The sequence below is a fragment of the Orycteropus afer genome, unplaced genomic scaffold, assembly GCF_000298275.1.
Source record: "Orycteropus afer afer isolate SDZICR_OR568_19922 unplaced genomic scaffold, OryAfe1.0 scaffold00040, whole genome shotgun sequence".
Taxonomy (NCBI): domain Eukaryota; kingdom Metazoa; phylum Chordata; class Mammalia; order Tubulidentata; family Orycteropodidae; genus Orycteropus; species Orycteropus afer.
This window is the reverse complement of record NW_006921627.1, coordinates 14,138,114-14,158,841: the sequence shown is the minus strand read 5'-3', so window position 1 is coordinate 14,158,841 and position 20,728 is coordinate 14,138,114. Positions and strand designations below refer to the sequence as shown.

The following is a 20,728-nucleotide window of genomic DNA, read 5'->3' as shown; positions in this document are numbered from 1 at the left end:
AGAGGAAGAGGAGAGTCAGGAATAGAAGATACGGAATGATGGAATGTGGGCTAATTGCCTCCATGAACAACTGCCTCCTTTGCCTTGAGACCAGAAGAACTAGATAGTGCTCAGCTATCATACTGAAAGATTTTATAGAAGAATCCTGATCAAAAGGGGGAAAATACAGAATAGAATTTCAAATTCTCATGGACTCCAGACTTTCTGGGGATAATCTTTAAATGTTAAACCAAAAATAGCCCCTGAAATCTTCTCAAAACCAAACAACAGCTAAACTATCTGCCTTGAACATTATGCTCTTTTAAGAACTAAACTATCTACATGGGATCAAAATGACAACAACAACTCAAAAGAAGAGAGAGGAACCTTAAGGGACAGTGAGTTTACGTGAATAGGGGAGGAACAAATCAAAAGGAGGATGAGAAGGGTTGCACAGTAATCAATGTCAATGAATTTACATGGAGAAGCTGTTAAACTGGTGTTTTGCTGTGTATATTTTCTACAACAAAGGAAATTTAAAAATTAAAAAGATCAGTTCCAAGCAGACTGTAAATCTAAATTTGAATGTCAAACTTACAAAAGACAACATAGATGGGAATATCTTCATGACAGGGCAGAAAAAGAATCAACAATAAAGAATAAGAAAAATTGGACTACATTAAAATTAAGTTATTCTATTTATCAACACCAATAAGAAAGTTAAAAGGTAGTCACAATGAGACATTTACAAAAGTAAGATAATCAGCCAGTCTAAGAGCAAAATGTACAGGAACATATGAAATATGAACATAAGAAAAGATACTTAACCTCATTAGTGAGAGGAGATACACAAAATCAAAAATAAGGTGCACTTACTTCAGACTCACTAATCAAAAAGCCAAACCCACTGCCACCGAGTTGATTCTTACTATAAATCTTTACAGAAACAGATTGCCTCATCTTTCTCCCACAGTACAGCTGGTGGGTTCAAACTGCTGACCTTTTTGGTTAGGAGCCAAATGCCTGCACCACTAGAGCTCCTTTCATACTCACTGGAATAGCTAAAAACAATTAAGAAGTTTTGATGAGTATGTATTTTAATAGAAACATCTCTTAAGTTTACTTAGGAAGAGAAAAATTTGCTTAACCTGGTAATGGGTACTAAAAAAAGCAAAAACTTAGAATAAGCATCATTTTAGTACTGGAACAAAATCAGAACGTTTTCTTCTAGATCAAGTATAAGACAAGTATGTACACTAATTACCACTTTTAATAAACATTAGGCTGTAATTTATTACAGTTAACTTATTCATAGAACTAGATCCTAATCCACAATTATTGGCCTCACATTATAGGTATCTCCAAGAGAAATTGGATCCTTAAATCTGAAAGAGCTTGATGCAGACAGATAAATACACTGCAAGCTCCTAGTAGCTTGATAAATCTGAGTGACCTCGTACAAAATGGCAGGCGTAGGAAAAAGAGTAGTCAGTCCCTCCAACAAAACAAATGAACTATTAAAAGCAATTGGAACCAACTATTTTGGAACCTGATCGGTTATTGAAACCAAACAGGGAAGTGCCAGATGAAGGGAAAGGCTGTCAATCTTCTACAGGTCAGCCACGTATACCAACCAGTTACTATCTTTGATTCCTCAGCTCATGAAGGAACAATGGTCCATGGGCCACGTTTTTTGAGTGAATAGCTGGTGCCAGGGCAGGCAGTGGGGACCTTGTCCTCCAAGAATTTAGAGTAGCAGTTTACAGTTGGGTTGGGTTGGTCTGAAGGGGCCTTTCATTATTCCTGGATTCCATATCTGTGAATTGGCCTACTTGCTAAAATTTATTTGTAACCCCAACATCAGCAGTCATGTACATGTGTGGATTATACAGAGCAGCACAAAATCTGAGTCACCAGAATTACATGTTTCTCAGCTGAGGTCAAATACAGCAAAGCTCTATCTTCTTGTTTCAACTCTCAAACTGTAAATAAATGTCCTTTTTGCAGTCTATTTAATGTCACTCTTTTTTGTGCTTTTTTGTTGGTGAATTTGCTGTTCAAAAATGTACAGTACAGAAGTGCCGACTAGTGTTCATAAGCCAAAGAATAGTGTGATGAGCCTTACAGAGAAAATACAATTTGTTAGATAAGCTTTGTTCAGGAATGAATGACAGTGCTATTCACTTTGAGTTCCATATTAATCACTTAAAAAATACTGTTTTTGTTGTTGTTACATGCCGTTGAGTTGGCTGACTCATAGTGACCCCATGAACAAAAGAATGAAACACTGCCTGGTCCTGCACCAGCCTCACAATACTTGCTGTACCTGAGCTCATTGCTGTAGCCGCTGTGTCAATCCATCTCCTTGAGGGTCTTGCCCTTTTTCGCTGACTCTCCACTTTACCAAGCATTATATCCTTCTCTAGGGAATGGTTCCTTCTGACAACATGACCAAAGTAGGTCAGAAAAAGTTTGGCCATTCTCGCTTCCAAGGAGCATTCCAGCTGCACTTTTTCTAGGACAGACCTGTTAGTTCTTCTGGCAGTTCATGGTACTTTGAGTATTCTTTGCCAACACAGTAAGTCAAAAGCATCACTTTTCCTTCAGTCATCCCTATTCAATGTCCAGCTTTCACATGTATATGAGGTAACTGAAAACACCATGGCTTGGGTTAGGTGCACCTTAGTCTTTCAAAGAGACATCTTTGCTCTTCTGCACTTTAAAGAGGTCTTTTGCAGCAAATTTTCCCAGTGCAATACGTCATCTGATTTCCTGACTGCTGCTTCCATTGGTGTTGATTGTGGAACCAATCTTTGTCTTTGAGAACTTCCATCTTTTCATTTATCGTGATGCTGCTTATTGGTCCAGTTGTGAGGATTTTCATTTTCTTTATGGTGAAGTGTAATCCATACCGCAGACTGTAGTCAGTAAGTGCTTCAAGTCATCTTCACTTTCAGCAAGCAAGGTTGTGTAGTCTATCACAGGTTGTTAATGAGTCTTCCTCCGATCCTGATGCCACATTCTTCTTCATATAGTCCAGCTTCTCAGATTATCTGTTCAGCATACAGATTGAGTAAGTATGGAGAAAGGATACAACCCTGATGCACTCCATTCCCAATTTTAAACCATGCAGTATCCCCTTGTTCTGTTAGAACAACAGCCTCCTGGTCTATGCACAGGTTCCTCATGAGCACAAATAAGTGTCCTGGAATTCCCATTCTTCTCAATGTTAGCCATAATTCATTATGATCCACATAGAGTTGAATGTTTTCACACAGTGAATAAAGCACAAGTAAACATCTTCCTGGTTTACTTTGCTTTCAGCCAAGATCCATCTGACATCAGAAATAATATCCCTTGTTCCACATCTTCTGAATCCAGCTTGCGTTTCTGAAAGTTCTCTGTCAATATACTTGTTTTGGTTACCTAGTGCCACTCTAACAAGAATATGCCACAAATGGGGTGGCCTTAACAAACAGGAGTTTATTCTCTCACAGTTTGGAGGTGTTAAGTCCAAGTTCAAAGTGCCAGGCTCTAGGGGGTGTATGAAAGCCCCTCGACCTTGCTCCTGGCCCACTGAAGCTAGAGGCATTTTTCACTCAGGTAGCTACTGGCTGCTGAGGCTAACAAGCCCAAGGTCAACAAATAAAATGGCACAGTCCCAATGTTACCAAACCACACAGCAGGCTATTAATTCAAGTCCATCTTAAGTCGCCAGAGCATGGCAGGCTGCTGAACAATGACATGGCTACATGCGGGGTCCAAGCATGCCATAAGCTAGAGACTATCCCCAAGGCTTCTCCTTATATTCAGAAAGCAGACCACATCCCAAATGCAGCCACTCAGCTGCTTGTGGTAGATCCCACCGTGGAGCTGATTGCCAGTCTCATCATGGGGAAAAACTACCACCAAATGTCCAGCCACTCAACCAGGCCTAGCCAAGTTGACATACAAATTTAACTACCACAACAGGTTGGTACAGTAACTCTTATGTATTCCTTCCATCTTCTTTTGATGCTTCCTGCACCATTCAATATTTTGCCCATAGAATCTTTAAATATTGCAACTCAAGGCTTGAATTTTTTCTTCAGTTCTTTTGGCCTGAGAAATGCCAGTGTGTTCTTCCCTTTTGGTTTTCTAACTCCAGGTCTTTGCACATTTCATTTGTCTTCTCAAGTTGCTCTTTTGAAATCTTCTGTTCAGCTCTTTTATCTTGCCATTTTTTCCATTTGCTTTAGCTACTCTCGACTCAAGGGCAAATTTCAGAGTCTCTTCTGACATCCATTTTGGTCTTTTCTTCCTTTCTTGTCTTTTTAATGACCTTCTGTTTTCTTCATGGATGATGTTCTTGATGTCATCCCACAATTCCTCTGGTTTTTGGTCACTGGTGTTCAATGCATCAGATCTATTCTTTAAATAGTCTGTAAATCCAGGAGGGATATAATCAAGGTCACATTTTGGCTCCTGTGGACTTGTTTTAATAGTCTTCAGCTTCAACTTGAACTTGCATATAACCAATTGATGGTGTGTTCCACAGTCAGCTTTTGGCCTTGTTTTGGCTGAAGACATTGAGCGTCTCCATGACCTCTTTCCACAGATGAAGTCAATATGATTCCTGTGTATTCCATCTGATGAAGTCCACATGTATAGCTGCCATTTATGTTGTTGAAAAAAGGTATTTGCAATGAATAAGTCATTGGTCTTGCAAAATTCTATCATGTGATCTCTTAGCGTCATTTCTATCACCAAGGCCGTATTTTCCAACTACTGGTGATTCTTCGTTTCCAACTTTTGCATTCCAATCACCAGTGATAATCAACACACCTTGACTACATGTTTGGTCTATTGCAGACTGCAGAAGTTCATAAAAATCTTCAATTTCCTCATCTTTGGCTTTACTGGTTTGATGCATAATTCTGAATAATAATAGTGTACTGACGCATGTTCCTTATAGGTATATGGATATTATCCTAACTGACTGTACTGCAGGATAGATTTTGAAACATTCTTTGTGATGACGAATGTCAATGCCATTCCTCTTCAATTTGTCATTCCTGACATAGTAGATCACATGATCATCTGATTCAAAATGGCCAAAACCAGTCCATTTTAGCTCACTAATGCCTAGGATATTGATCTTTATGCATTCTATTTTATTTTTCACAATTTTCAATTTTTCAAGATTCGTATTTTATAGATTTCATGTTCCAATTATTTATGGATGTTTGCAGCTGTTTCTTCCCATTTTGAGTCATGCCACACCAGCAACAAAGGTTTCGAAAGCTTTACTCCATCCACATCATTAAGTCAACTCTACTCTGAAATTATTTTGGAAAAAGGCAGGAGAACAAGGCTAACAGACTCATTTTAAATGACTGAAGACATTCTTAAATATTACATTATAAAATTAATAAAATGTATTAAGCACAGGCCATGTAGCCTAACGATTATTGGTTCAAACCCATTAGCCACTCTATGGAAGGAAGATGGGGTAATCTACTTCCGTAAACCCAATGGGGGTTGCTATGAGTTGGAACCAACTCAATGGCAGTGGGCTTTATAGTAGAACTGCCCCCACAGGATTTCTAAGACTATAAATCTTTACGGAAGCAGAGTGCCTTATCTTTCTCCTGAAGAGCAGCTAGTGGCTTCAAACCACTGACCTTCTGGTCAGCGGTAAATGCTTTAACCAATGTGCCACCAGAGATCCTGAGATTTTAACAGGGGAAATAAAAAACCTAAATCCTATTGCTATCGATTCTGACACAAGGTGACCCCATTACAGACTAGAACTGCTCCATAGAGTTTTCTTTATGGAAGCAGATCATCAGACGTTTCTTCCACAGCTGTACTGGGTAGGTTCAAACAGGCCAACCTTTATGTTAGCAGTCAATGACAGACCATTTGGGCACCACCCAGGGATACCTAATATGAGCAATGTATGTATAAAACCTGAAATCACCTTTCTAAATAATTAACTAAACAAAAGCAAAATGCTAAAACAAAACCAAAAACTAAAATGCTGACTGATTTAGCATGCAGATATACTGCTGTTGCCCATCAAAGGCTAATTACATACCGTATATACTCAGCAAAACTTCCTATTTTGAAACTTAATCCCTTGGTATTTGCTTTTTTTTTTTTTTTAAAGTCTGGCTAATAAATAGCAGGTCTAGTAGCCTAATACTCCACAGCATCATACATCATCACCAAACATTCTAAAGCCCTCTGACCAAAGAAAATGAGTATTTTTTACCTTCAGATTTCCTATAAACAAATGAGCAATTAAGATACTTTTACATATCCCTTACCAGATATAACTTAAGGAATACAGTCCAGAGGATGACAGATGCAAGCAATCTATCTCGTTCTTCTCTTTCCCCTGACTTTCCTGCTCCTTCATGTATTCTGTACTTTGCTGACATAAAGGCTAATGAAAAGACTATTATTAAGAGCTCCAAAAGTTTTAACCAATGGTTAACTGAAACCAGAAAGGCATAATTTAGTCTCTATCTTGGCATTTATTACTTTCTCCATCTGGTAGTAAGATGTTTTTTATTTTACGTAAATGTATTTATTTTCATAAAATAATTTGGAAGGAAAGTTAACTCCCTCCTAGTTACTCTTATTGAGGCAATCAATGAAAAAATACTTAGTAACTTTGAAAAACTACCTCATACTATGGAAGTAAAATGTGATTATATCTAAACCAAAAGGCCACCAAGAAAAACAAAATCTATTGCTTTTTTAAACTTATAGACAGCACTATCAAAGAACTCATATTTAGTGCAAACACAGATTTGATTCCTTAGAGCTAATGAGTAATATATATAATTTAATGAAACAGAATTTTCCCCCTATCAAACTGACAAAGATTTTTACATGCAATAAGGGTTAATGGAGGTAGGGGCTACTGTTAGGCGCTATCGAGTCAATTCTGACTCATAAGGACAAAACAAAACACTGCTCTGTCCCACATCATCTTCACAATGGTAAAGGAATAAGCATTAATTTCCTAGCAGGGGGTATATAAATTATACAACTTTTCTAGAAATCAATTAAGCAAAACTTATAAAAACACCACCACAACTCAGCAATTCCTCTTTCAAAAATCTGCTCTAAGGAAACAAAAACAGTAGTATAAACAAATACACTTATAAAAGTTCACAGATGACTGAACAATTGAAAAAAACAGAAGCAAGCTAACCTGTGTGAAATGCCTACTCTAAAAAGATCAATACACTAATTCATTATCTGCATAGGTAGTATCATTCCTGTTGAGAAACTGAGCTAGAGAGGTTAAGCAACACATCCAAGGTCTCACAGCAAGAAAAGCTACAATTCAAATACACATTCGGTGGGCTTCAACACCTCTGACAGTTCTCTTACACCAGGAAAGAAAAGAATTTTAGTACCAAAAATATAACTCTCCCCCTCCCTCACAAAAGTCTGAAAATTAGATGGAACACATTTTACTTTTATTTAATATTGTTCATTTTAAAAGCATAATACAAATTCTCCTAGATGTATCCATGTAAAGGAGATCTGGTGGCATTGTAGTTAAAGCATTCGGCTGCTAACCAAAATGCTGGCAGTTCAAACCCATGAGCCACTCTGTGGGAGAAAAAATGAGCCAGTCTCCTTCTACAAAGATGTATAGCCTTGGAAACCCTATGGAACAGTTCTACTCTGCCTAAAGGGTCACTATGAGTCGGAATCAACTTGATGGCAAGGGGTTTTATATCCATGTAATACCTACCAAATACACATGGTTTAAGGAAAATTAAGCCCTTTTCTGTAGGACTGTCACTGACTTGTCTAGCCCTCACTTGTCTTCTGAGATCCAGACTATTTTTTCAACCCTTCCTGGCTATGTCCAACTGAATATTCTGAAACCAGCTTCAATTTATTCTTCATGTTATCCCTGATATTAATAATTTCCTCACAGCTGTTCAAGTTAAGATGCTTGAGATCATCCTTCAATTCCTTTGCTATATGTTTCTGTCCTGTCTTACATACATAGGAGCTACTGAAAGGAACTAAAGCCTCAATATGGCCTGACTGGGGCAGGAAAGGGAAAGGGTGTGACCCCATTTAATCACCTGAGACTAAATGAAGCAGACAATTAACTCCTAAGATCTGAAAGAGAACCCACAGTGAGAGTTTCTTTTAGAAACTGGTACTTTTGAAAGCACAATGTATATAGCGGAATTGAGAAAGTCACATGTATGCTTAAAGCTAGTATCCTGGCTGCAATAAATAAATAAATCATAAGGCATAGAAAAAAGCTAGAAATGGTGGTAATAATAACAAAATAATAACTGAAATGAAAATTCAACATCACAGATTCAAGTTGGCAGAAAAACGAATCACCAAACTAAAGGATAAAGCAATTGAAATAATTGAGCCTGAAGAGAAAAAAAAAAGAGAACAAAGAGTTAGCAAAGACTAATGAAATTGTGGGAGCCCATCATCAATATATGCATCATATGAATTCCAGGAGAAGAGAAAGAGAAGAGACAAAGAGAATATTTGAAAAAAATAATAGCAGAAAACTTCCCAGATTTGACAAAACAACATGAATCCACATATCCAAGAAGCTCAACTTCAAGTAGAATAAACCCAAAGAAATCCATACATAATCAAACTCTTGAAAACCAAAGATAAAGAGATTCCTAAAAGCAGCAAGAGGAGCTCTTGTAGCATAGTGCCTAAGGCACCTGACTGCTAACAAGAAGGCTGGAAGTTCAAATCCACCAGTCACTTCTCAGAAGGAAGATGGGGCAATCTACTGCTGTAGTGATACTGCCTTGGAAACCCAAGGAGGGGTCACTATGAGTCGGGTCCAACTCGATGGCACATAACAACAGCAACAACAAAAGCAGCAAGAGAAAAGTGTATTACCATGTATAAGGAATTCTCAATAAGATTAACTGCCAGTGTCTCCACAGAAACCATAGAGGCCAAAAGGAGGCAATACAATAGCATATTTAAAGAGCTGAAATTAAAAACTTGTCAATCAAGAATTCTGACAAAATTGTCTTCCAAATGAACTTGAAATTAAGACATGACCAGATAAACAAAACCTGTAGGAGGAGTTTGTGATGACTAGACCTGTCCTATAAAAAAAACCTCACTGCCCTCGAGTAGGATCCGACACATAGCAACCCTTCTTTGGGTGATTCTGAGGCGGTATCACTACGGAAGTAGATTGCCCAATCTTCCTTCCGAAGAGTGGCTGGTGGGTTTGAACCGCCAGCCTTCTGGTTAGTAGTCAAATGCATTAAGAAATGCTAAATTAGCATTTTTTAAAGGGAGCTCTTCAAATGGGACACTAGACAATAACTTGAAGACACATGTAGAATTAAAAGATCATTGATAAAGGTAATCTCATAGGCAGTTTTATGGTATTTCTGGCTTATAATGTTAAGAGTTAATATTCTACATGATTAAGATGGACAGATGCATGATATAATTTGTAAATTTGTCATTGAGCATATAATTTATTAATCTAAAAAGATATAATTTATCATAATAATTACAAAAGGGAGGAAAAGTACAGTATAGAAACTTTTTGTATGTTGTTATTGTTGTTAGGTGCTGTCAAGTCGGCTCTGACTCATAGTGATGCTATGTACAACAGAAGGAAACATTGCCTGGTCCTGCGCCAGCCTCACAATCCTTGCTATACCTGAGCCCATCGTTGTAGCCACTGCATCAATCTATCTCATTGTGGTCTTGGCCCTTTTTCGCTGACCCTCCACTTTACCAAGTATTAGATCCTTCTCCAGGGAATGGTCCCTTCTGACAACTTGATCAAAGTAAGTCAGACGAAGTCTGGACATTCTAGATTCCAAGGAGCATCCCAGCTGCACTTCGTCCAGGACAGACCTGTTAGATCTTCTGGCAGTCTATGGAACTTTCAGTATTTTTCACCAATACAACAACTCAAAAGCATCAGTTCTCCTTCAGTCTTCCCTATTCATTTCCAGCTTTCACATGCTTATGAGGCAACTGAAAACACCATGGCTTGGGTTAGGCACACGTTATTCTTCAAAGAGACATCTTTGCTCTTCACCACTTTAAATAGGTGTTTTGCAGCAGTTGTGTCCAGTGCATATGACGTGTGATGTCTTGATTGCTGCTTCTACCGGTCTTGATTGTGAAACCAAGTAATATGAAATCTTTGACAACTTCAATCTTTTCTCCATTTATTGTGATGCTGCTTATTGGTCTAGTTGTAAGGACTTTTGTTTTCTTTAAATCGAGGTGTAATCCATAATGCAGACTGTAGTGTTTAATCTTCATCAGTAAATGCTTCAAGTCATCTTCACTTTCGGCAAGCAATGTTGTGTCATCTGCATACTGCAAGCTGTTAATGAGTCTTCCCCCAATCCTGATGTTGCATTCTTCTTCATGTAACTCAGCTTCTCATACTATTTGCTCAGCAAACAGATTGAATAAATATGGTGAAAGGATACAACCCTGACACTCTCTCTTCCTGATTTTAAACAATGCAGTATCCCCTTGTTCTGTTTAAACAGCAGCCTCCTGGTTCATGTATAGGTTCCTCATGAGCACAGCTGGAAGTGTTCTGGAATTCCCATTCTTCTCAATGTGAGCCATAATTTGCTATTATGCATACAATGGAATGTTTCTGCATAGTCAATAAAACACAAGTAAACATCTTTTTGGTATTATTTGCTTTCAGCCAAGATCCACCTGACATCAACACATCCTCTTCTAGATCCAGCTTTCATTTCAGGAAATTCCCTGTCAATATACTGCTGCAACTGCTTTTGAATTATCTTCAGCAAGATTTTACTTGTGTGCAATATTAATCATATTGTTAGATAATTTCCACATTCTGTGGGATTAGCTTTCTTTGGAATGGGTACAAATATGGATCTTTTCCAGTCAGTTGGCCAGGTAGCTGTCTTCCAAATTTCTTGGCATAAATGAGTAAGTGCCTCCAGTGCAGCATCTGTTTGTTGAAACTTTTTAGTGGGTACTCCATCAATTCCTGGAGCCAATTCCTTAAGTGCAGCTTCAACTTCTTCTTTCAGCACCATCAGTTCTTGATCATATGCCACATCTTCTGAAATAGACGAACATGAACCAATTCTTTCTGGTACAGTGACTACGTGTATTCCTTCTATCTTCTTTGCATATTTCATTATAATAATAGACTTGTCTTCTCAAGTTGCTCTTTGAAATCTTCTGTTCTTTTATCTTGTCATATTTTCCCTGTGCTTTAAATTACTCTCTGTTCAAGAACAAGTTTCAGAGTCTCTTCTGTTTTTCTAATGACTTTGTGCTTTTTTCATGCATGATATTCTTGGTATCACCCCACAACTCATCTGGCTTTCGGTCACTGGTGTTCAATGTGTCAAATCTATTCTTTAGATAATCTCTAAACTCAGTGGCATATATTCATATTTTGGCTCTTGTGGACTTGTTTTAATTTTTCAATCTTCAGGTTGAACTTGCCTACGAACAATTGATAGTCTGTCCCACAGTCAGCTCCTGGTCTTGTTTTGGCTGTAGATATTGAGTTGCCATTAATTTAAATTAAATTTAAATTAAAATTAAAATTTTAGGTGTCATCAAGTCAATTTCAACTCATAGCAATGCCATGTGACTGAGTAGAAATGCCTCGTAAGATTTTCTAGGCTATAATCTTTATAGGAGCAGATCTCTAGGTCTTTCTCCTGCAGAGCCTCTCAATCAGTTTGAACTGCCAATCTTTCTGTTAGCAATTGAGTACTTAACTACTATACCACCATGGTTTCTTTTAATTTAAACTAAAGTGTTATAAATTTAGTATGTTAATGTAAGCCTCATGGTAACCACAAAGATATGTCTAAAAAATATACACAACAGGAAAAAAGAATAGAATCAAAATGGTTCACTACACAAACCAACTACACACAAATGCTAGCTAGTGTATTAGAGAAAATGAAGGGCAAAAAAGACACATAAGAAACAAACAGCAAAATGGCAAAAGTCCTTCCTTATTGATAAGTACCTTAAGTAAATGCATTATAAACTCTTCAGGCAAGAGTGGTAAAATGAATTAAAAAAAAAAAATTGAACCACCTATATATGCTGTCTACAAGACATATATCTTAGACCCAAATACACAAATAGGCTGACTGAGAAAGAACAGAAAAGAATATTACATGGAAATAATAACCAAACAAGAACTGTGGGGGTTATATAATATCAGAAAAAAAACAGAAGGTAAGTAAAAACTGTTCTAAGAGACAAACATGGGCATTATAAAATGATAAAAGAGTCAACTCATCAAAAAGATATAACAATTATAAATATATATGCACATCTAACATAAAAGCCCCAAAATATCTACAGCAAACACTGACAGAACTGAAGGGAGAAACAGATAATTGTTACAGACTTCAATACACCACTTATAATAATAGAGAGAACATCTTAAAAAAGACTATAAGGAAAGAGGATTTGACCACCACTATAAATCAACTGGGAGCTCTGGTGGTGTAGTTCCTAAGACATATGACTATTAACTAGACTGCTGGAGGTTCAAACTCACCAGCCATTCCTCGGAAGGAAGACTAGGCAATCTACTTCTGTAAAGATTTACTGCCTCAGAAACCCAATGGGGGTTGCTATGAGTGGAACATACGCGATAGCAATGAGTTTGTTTGTTTGTTTTTGGTTTAGTGGTACAATGATTAAAACATGTGTCTGCAACAAAAGGTTGGTGGTTCAAACCCACCTGCAGCTCTTCAGGAAATAGGCCATGTGCTTCTGTGATATATACAGCCTTGGAAACCCTATGGAGCGGTTCTATACTCTGTCCTACATGGTAGCTATGAGTTAGAATCAACTCAATAGCAGTGTATATTTTTTGGGGGGTGGCATAACGGTAAAAGCATTTGGTTGCAAACCAAAAGGCTGGCAGTTTGAAACTACCAGCTGTTCCGCAGGCAAAAAAGGAAGCAGTATGCTTCCATAAGATCTATAGCCTTGGAAATCCTATAAGGCAGTTCTTCTCTGTCTAACAGGGTCACTATGAGTCAAAACCGACTCAATGGCAGTGGATTTTGTCCTAATCATTCCTAAGACATGTACATTCACAACAGGTCTAAGCAAAATTACAAAGACTGCTTAGCATAATCTTACCCAGATTCCCCTGCTCAATTGTCAGCACCACCTCATCCATCACCACAGCCCTAAATTCCAGTTCTTCCTCACAACATTTGGCCTTCAGCGCTCGTAAGATCTCTTTCTGAGGATAGTCTTCCCTGATGCGACGATCTGTCAAAAACCACAACTTGGCAGCCACAGAGCTACACATCTTGATCTGCTTGTTCTTCTTTTTTCTGGATTAGTTTCTCTTGAATGTGAACTCTATCTAGATGGAAGAAAAAATACACATATAAAATAATCAAGAAATCTACTTAATTTTTGGCTTATACACAAGTAAATGCTATTACATACTACCTATGCAAACAGAAAAAGACAAGTGGAGCTGTCACACCTTTTCCTCTTTCATTCAAATTAAAAAATTTTATACCAGTCAAAAAACGTCAGTAGCTGTTGAAACAGGAGTTCTCCATTAGAACTGGCACTACAGTTCAATAAATTACAGAATAAAACTCATTAGCAAAAATGTACCATTCCATATATTATAATTTGGAATATACTTTAATCTGATCATCTGCTTTTCAGACATATACTTTCTGAAAAAAAGCAGCAAATACCTTATTGATATAAAACAGCTGAAATTCTAACCACCAATACAGCCCCATCCCTCCAATCACTAAACCCCCAACTATCTCTGTAGTTAGCTTCTTTTTGTTGTGTGTGCATTTTATTATAAATATATAGATATACAGAAAAACTGAGATATTAGGGTAAGCATCAAAGCTAAAGTCATTTACACAGTAACTTTAATCAAAACAAATTATTTGAAAATAAGGAAAAGATCTTTAAATATCCAGCCCTAGTCCAGTCACTAACATTTGCTTATTTCAGCCAGAGAGTACATGTCCTTACTCAGTATTTTTATTACTTCCTTAAATATAATTCTAAAACATCTGATTTCCTATTTTCACACCCAGAAAACAAAATGTTCCCATCTCATCAAGAAAAAACAAAGTCAAATGCATAGCAATAATTAGTATAAAAGCCCAAATGGACAATCTAACTGATGATCCTTAGTCTTTAAATAAAAGGTCAAATTGTATTCACTATTTAGAAGACAGGAAAGAGTTATACATGATATAGTTATTTTTATGGCACTTAAAGGCTAAGCTTTGATTGCCCAACAATATACATATTTAATAAGGAAATTCCTTAGTTTTCCAGCAGTGTCAGATATGTGCAACCTCGGAAAAAGTCCACATACAGAGGAATATAGTATTTCCTCTATTAAAATACAAACTCAGGCCAACTAACTCTTATCCTCTGTTTATTTCCCTAGAGTATCTAAGAAAACAGCGTGTAAATATCAGGTAGCATAGTGGCTAAGACACTTGCCTGCTAACCAGACGGCTGGCGGTTCAAACCCACCAGCCACTCCTCGGAAGGAAGGTTGGGCAATCCTACTTCCGTAGTGATACTGCCTCGGAAACCCACGGAGGGATCGCTATGAGTCGGGTTTGACTCGACGGCACATAACAACAACAACACTGATTTCAAATAACAAATGCTACTGATACACATGTAATACAGCTCTTCTAAATTCTATAAAGGGAATATAGTTTTATATGAGCTAATCTTCCCATGCAAACTTCTAGACAGGCACACCACTGTCCTCTTCAAATAGTCTTAAAAAAAAAAAAAAAAAACCAAACTCACCGCCGTTAAGTTGATTCAACTCATAGTGACCCCTCCTTGGGTTTCCGAGGTGGTATCTCTATGGAAGTAGATTGCCCAATCTCCCTTCCAAGAACTGGCTGGTGGGTTTGAACCACCAGCCTTCTGGTTAGCAATTAAATGCCTTAGGCACTACGCCACCAGAGCTCCCTCAAATTGACTTAAGGCTGGTAGTCATAAAGTCTGTCATTCATCCTTTGACATAAGAAATGAACAAATTTTTGTTTCAATGATTAAGATTTCCTACACGCTTAAATAATAATCTTAAATAATATTTTAGAGTACTCCTTTAGCTACTTCCCCCAACTTTTGGTGCTAGTTCCCATATTAAACCCTAAACTCACTCACTGCCATCGAGTCGATTGTGACTCATAGTGACCCCTCCTTGGGTTTCCGAGATGGTATCTCTACGAAAGTAGATTACCCAGCCTTCCTTCCCATGAGTGGCTGGTGGCTCTGAACTGTCAGCCTTCTGGTTACCAGTCAAACTCCTAAGGCACTACACCACCAGAGCTCCCTATTAGGTATCCCTAATTAAATGCCAGGAGCTCTGGTAACATAGTGGCTAAGGCACTGGACTGCTAACCAGAAGGCTGGCAGTTCAAACCCACCAGCCACTCCTTGGAAGGAAGATGGGGCAATCTACTTCCATAGTGATACAGCCTTGGAAATCCAAGGAGGGGTCGCTATGAGTTGGGTCCGACTCAATGGCACATAACAACAACAACAATTAAATGCCATCCACTATTGCTTCAAGTCGAGCATGTAAAAAATTCAATTTATTTTCAGTCATATACCTGCTTTGGCAGTTGTATCTCCATCCCATTTAAGGTTACCACCAGGTACTCGATCCAGACATCTAGACAATGTTTTTGACTTCTATCCCTTACCAGTTATACACACTTCCTACACCCACACCCCACACACAAAATTATCTCCTAAATATCATTTGAATTTTCTTCTCTCCATTTCCAGTTCATACAAAATACTACAAAAGCCTTCACACTAATATATTATTATCCATTTTCTCACTTCCAATTCTTCTGACAACATAGTATTATTTCATACAAAAGAATGGAAAAAATATTCTAGACCTACATCTCTCCTGAACTCAAATGTTAACACACCTGACTCCATAAATCAATATTACCTTATTAAACATATATATATTCCATCCATTATCACAATGTATTATAACTCAGGTTTTGTTTTTAGTAAGTAGAGTGGTATAGTGCCTAAGGTACTTGACTTAGATTGGACAATCCACTTCCCTAGAGATACCACCTTGGAAACCCAAGGCAGGGTCACTATGAGTTCAATCAACTTGATGGCAGTGAGTTTGGTTTTTGGTTTACACGTCATAAGGAGCTCTGGTGGTGTAGTGCCTAAAGCATCTGACTGCTAACCAGAAGGTTGGCAGTTTAAACCCACCAGCCACCCCATGGAAGGACGATGGAGCAATCTACTTCTGTAAAACCGGACTCTTGTGTAAAGTTTGCTTTTTTGTAGATGATCTTTTTTTTTAAAATGTTTCTACTCATTACTACCTCTTTTTCACCTAAGGCATTTGACTGCTAACCAGAAGGCGGGCAGTTCAAACCCACCAGCCACTCCTCGGAAGGAAGCTTGGGCGATCTACTTCCGTAGTGATACTGCCTCAGAAACCCAAAGAGGGGTCACTATGAGTTGGATTCTACTTGACAGCAGTGAGTTTGGTATGGTTTTTTTTTACCTCTTTTTCAGGGGTAAATCATAAATGGAAGTCATGTTCATAGAACAAAACTAGCTTAAGACCAATTTTTCAAACAAGGGTCCATAGACATATACATAGAGCTATGTATATTTATTTTCCTTTTATTACTCATTAGAAAATGTTCTAGGCCTATTTTCCCATGAAAATTTAATCACATTGCAGACAAAAATTCTATTTTCTTGTCTACATATCCTCAGAAGAAAGCACTTCTATATAATATAATGGCACCACAATGTTTGTAAATGTTTAACAATTATATGCTTTACCAACATTCAGACACTGAGCTAATTCACTGAGCACTTATTTATATACGTGATCTCAAACTTCAAGTATTAATCATTTTTACAGATTAGGAAACTAAACCCACCAACCAGAGTTAAGAGATTAAGAAATTTACTTAAAGTCTAGTGGAAGATGAGAGCCTAAGTTAAAAGACCATGGATATAATTCAGTCATAAAGAGATATAAAGTCCTGACATATGCTACAACATGGATGAATCTTGAAAATATTATGCTGAGTGAAATAAGTCAGTCACTAAAGGACAAATATTACATGATTCTACTTATGCAAATGTATATAGACCCACCAGCCAGTCCTCAGAAGGAGTCACTCAGAAGTGTCACTACTTCCATAGTGATACCACCTCAGAAACCCAAGGAGGGGTTGTTATGAGTCAGATTCGACCCAACAACAGTTGAGTTTGGTTTTATGATTTATGTAAGTTTTTTAGTGTTTACTGGAGGTAGGAAGAAGACCTGTCAGGGAGTAGTGCCTAAAGGCATCTGACTGCCAACCAGAAGGCTGGCAATTCAAACTGACCAGCCACTGCTTAGGAGCTATGGTAGCATAGTGCCTAAGGCATGTGACTGCTACGCAGAAGGCTCACGGTTCAAACCCACCAGCCACTCCTCAGAAGGAAGGTTGGGCAATCTACTTCTGTAGTGCTATCACCTCGGAAACTCCAAGAAGGGGGTCACTGTGAGCTGGGATCGACTCAACGGTAATGAGTTTGGTTTTTTTGGTTTAGAGGTAGGAGGGAGAGGAGAAAAAGGAGTTATTGCTTAGGTTGTACTCAGTGTCTATTAATGGTGGAAGAATAATTTGGAAAAGGATAGTGGCAACAGCTGGACAATATAATCAAAATTACATCACAAAACAATGAACAATGTCAGTAAATTGTATATGTAAAAATTGTTAAATTGGGAAATGTTCTGTTATATTTTTACAGTAAAAGTATTTTTTTTTTTAATTATTTTCTTCATTTTCATACTTGGATTCAATGAACAAAATAAATCACGAATACATTTAAAAATACCAATGAGCCCATTTCCTCAGAAAAAATAATAAAATTAAAAAATAAAAATACCAAGATGTAGCACTGCATTTCTACAGATTTTCTAAGTTCCAAGATGCTTTTTCCAAATCACATGTCTATAACTGACTTAAAATTCTACCTTTTAAGATAAACTTTTAGTGAACGATTGATTTATCCAGTCGTTTCTCAACAAGTCCCCACACCTCCAATTATTTTCAACTCAAAAAGTATAACTCTGGACATGTCAGAAACTGCCCCACCACTCGCCTGTCAGTCTGTTATACTGTGGCACCCTGCATGTTGCTGTGATGCTGGAAGCTATGGCACCTGTAGGCATACACCTACAAGCAGAGTCACCCATAAGGGACAGGTTTCAGCAGAGCTTCCAGAATAAGACAGATGAAGACAGAAGGATGTGGCCAGGTCTACTTCAGGGGGCGGGGGGGACTGGCCTCTGAAAATCTTACGGACAGCCGGGAAACACTATCTCACATGGTGCCAAAAGATGAGCCCTTCCTTCCGGTTGGAAGGCACTCATAATATAAGTGGAGAAGAGCTGCCTCCTCAAATTAGAGGCAACCTTAATGACATAGCTAGAATAAAGTTTTCTGGACTTTGCTGATGGGGCACAACTCAAAATAAGAAACAGCCAAGAATATCCATTAATAATTTGAACGTGGAATGTATGGAATATGAATCTAGGAAATCTGGAAGTTGTCAAAAATGAAATGGAACATGTAAAGATCAACATATTAAGCATTAGTGAGCAGAAATGGACTGATACTGGTTATTTTGAATCAGACAATCATACAGTCTATCATGCCAGCAATGACAAAGAGGAAAGATGTCGCGTTTATCACCAAAAAGAATACTGCAAGATCTATTCTGAAGTACAATGCTGTCAGTGATAGGATAATATTCATGTGTCTACGAGGAAGACATAAGACACTTGCCTGCTAACCAGACGGCTGGCGGTTCAAACCCACCAGCCACTCCTCGGAAGGAAGGTTGGGCAATCCTACTTCCGTAGTGATACTGCCTCGGAAACCCAAGGAGGGGTCGCTATGAGTCGGGGCCGACTCGACGGCACATAACAACAACAACAACATGAGGAAGACAAGTTAAGGTGACTATTACTCAAATTTATACACCAACCATTAAAGCCAAAGATAAAGGAATTAAAGATTTCTACCAACTTCTGTGGTCTGAAATTAGTCAAGCATGCAATCAAGATGCACTGATAATCACTGGTGATTAGAATGCAAAAGTTGGAAACAAGGAAGATGCATCAGCAGTTGGAAAATTATGGTCTTGCATAATAGAATTTTGCATGACCAATGACTTGACAAATAATATTTTTCAATAACATAAATGGTGACTACAGATATGGGCCTTGCCAAATGCAATACAGAGGAATCAAATAGACTACCTGGGGAAAGAGAAGCTTAATATCATCACTCAAAACAAGGCCAGGGGTATGAAAAAGACCATCAATTGCTCATAGGCAAGTTTAGCTGAAGCTGAAGAAAATTAAAACAAGTCCACATGAGCCAAAATATGACCCTGAGTATACGCCACATCAATTTAGAGACCATCTGGTAAACATAATTGACACACTAAACAACAATGAACACCTAGGAAACCTTATTGGGCAGTTCTACTGCCACATGGGGTCACTATGAGTAGAAAAACAACACTACGATATGAACAGCTTTCACAGACAGGTCCATAAGGTGAACAGTAACACCCAGGGACGTACGTACTACTTAGAACAATCAATCACATGAGATCAAAAGGGCAGCATTTGGCCTGGGATAAAGCTCAGAGGACAAGAAGTGATAGGAAAGAAGAACAAATGGGAATGGGAAACACAGGGAGGAAGTGGGAAGAGTGCTATTACATTGTGAGGACTGCAATCAATGTCACAAAACAAAATATGCATGAATTACTGAATGGTAAACCAATTTGCTCTGTACACTTTCACCTAAATCATAAGAACATCATATGTACACCAGATGGTATACACAAAAATCAGACTGACTACATCTGTGGAAAGAGGTGATGTAAAACTCACAATCTTAGGGCAAAACAAAGCTAGGAAATGACTGTGGAATACACCATCAATTGCTCACATGCAAGTTCAAGTTGAAGCTGACGAGAATTTTTAAAAGTCCATAAGAGCCAACATATGACCTTGGTTATATTCCACCTGAATTTATAGACACCATCTGAACAACAGATTTGATGTACTGACCACCAATGACTGAAAACCAGACAAGCTGTGGGATAACATCAAGAACATCATATACGAAGGAAGTAAATGGTCATTAAAAAGACACGAAAAGAAAAGACAAAAATGGATGTCAAAAAGGACTCTGAAACTTGCTCTTGAGGATGAGTAATTTAAGCTAATGGAAAAAATGATGAGGTAAATAAAACATCTGAACAGAACATTTCAAAGGGCAGCTCGAGAAGACAAAGTATAATAATGAAATGTACAAAGACCTGGAGATGAAGAATGAAAGAGAAGAACATGCTCAACATTTCTCAAGCTGAATGAACTCAAGGAAAAATTTAAGCCTCAAGTCACAATACTGAAGGATTCTATGGACAAAATGTTGAATGACACAGGAAGCATCAAAACTAGATGGAATGGGAGGCGGGGCAAGATGGCGGACTAGGCAGAAGGATTGCACAGACCCTCTTCAACAAAGAACAGGGAAACCAATTAATACAGACACAGAAGATAATCTTGGACCCCTGAGCCTTGAAGGAAAGGATGCAGATTTGGACTAAACCCCAACTAGCAGAAGAATTT

The 20,728-nt window shown here is 38.0% G+C and overlaps 1 protein-coding gene across 1 annotated transcript in view; it reads right to left on the bottom strand.

Annotated features, from left to right (window-relative positions):
* The window catches only part of RIMKLB (ribosomal modification protein rimK like family member B), a 38,597-nt gene extending 25,279 nt beyond the window's left edge, over positions 1-13,318 (bottom strand). Inside the window, exon 1 of the mRNA XM_007937159.2 lies at positions 13,144-13,318. Within this exon, the coding sequence (XP_007935350.1) occupies positions 13,144-13,318 (175 nt within the window). The remainder of the gene's footprint in view (positions 1-13,143) is intronic.
* Between the last annotated feature and the right edge of the window lie 7,410 nt (positions 13,319-20,728).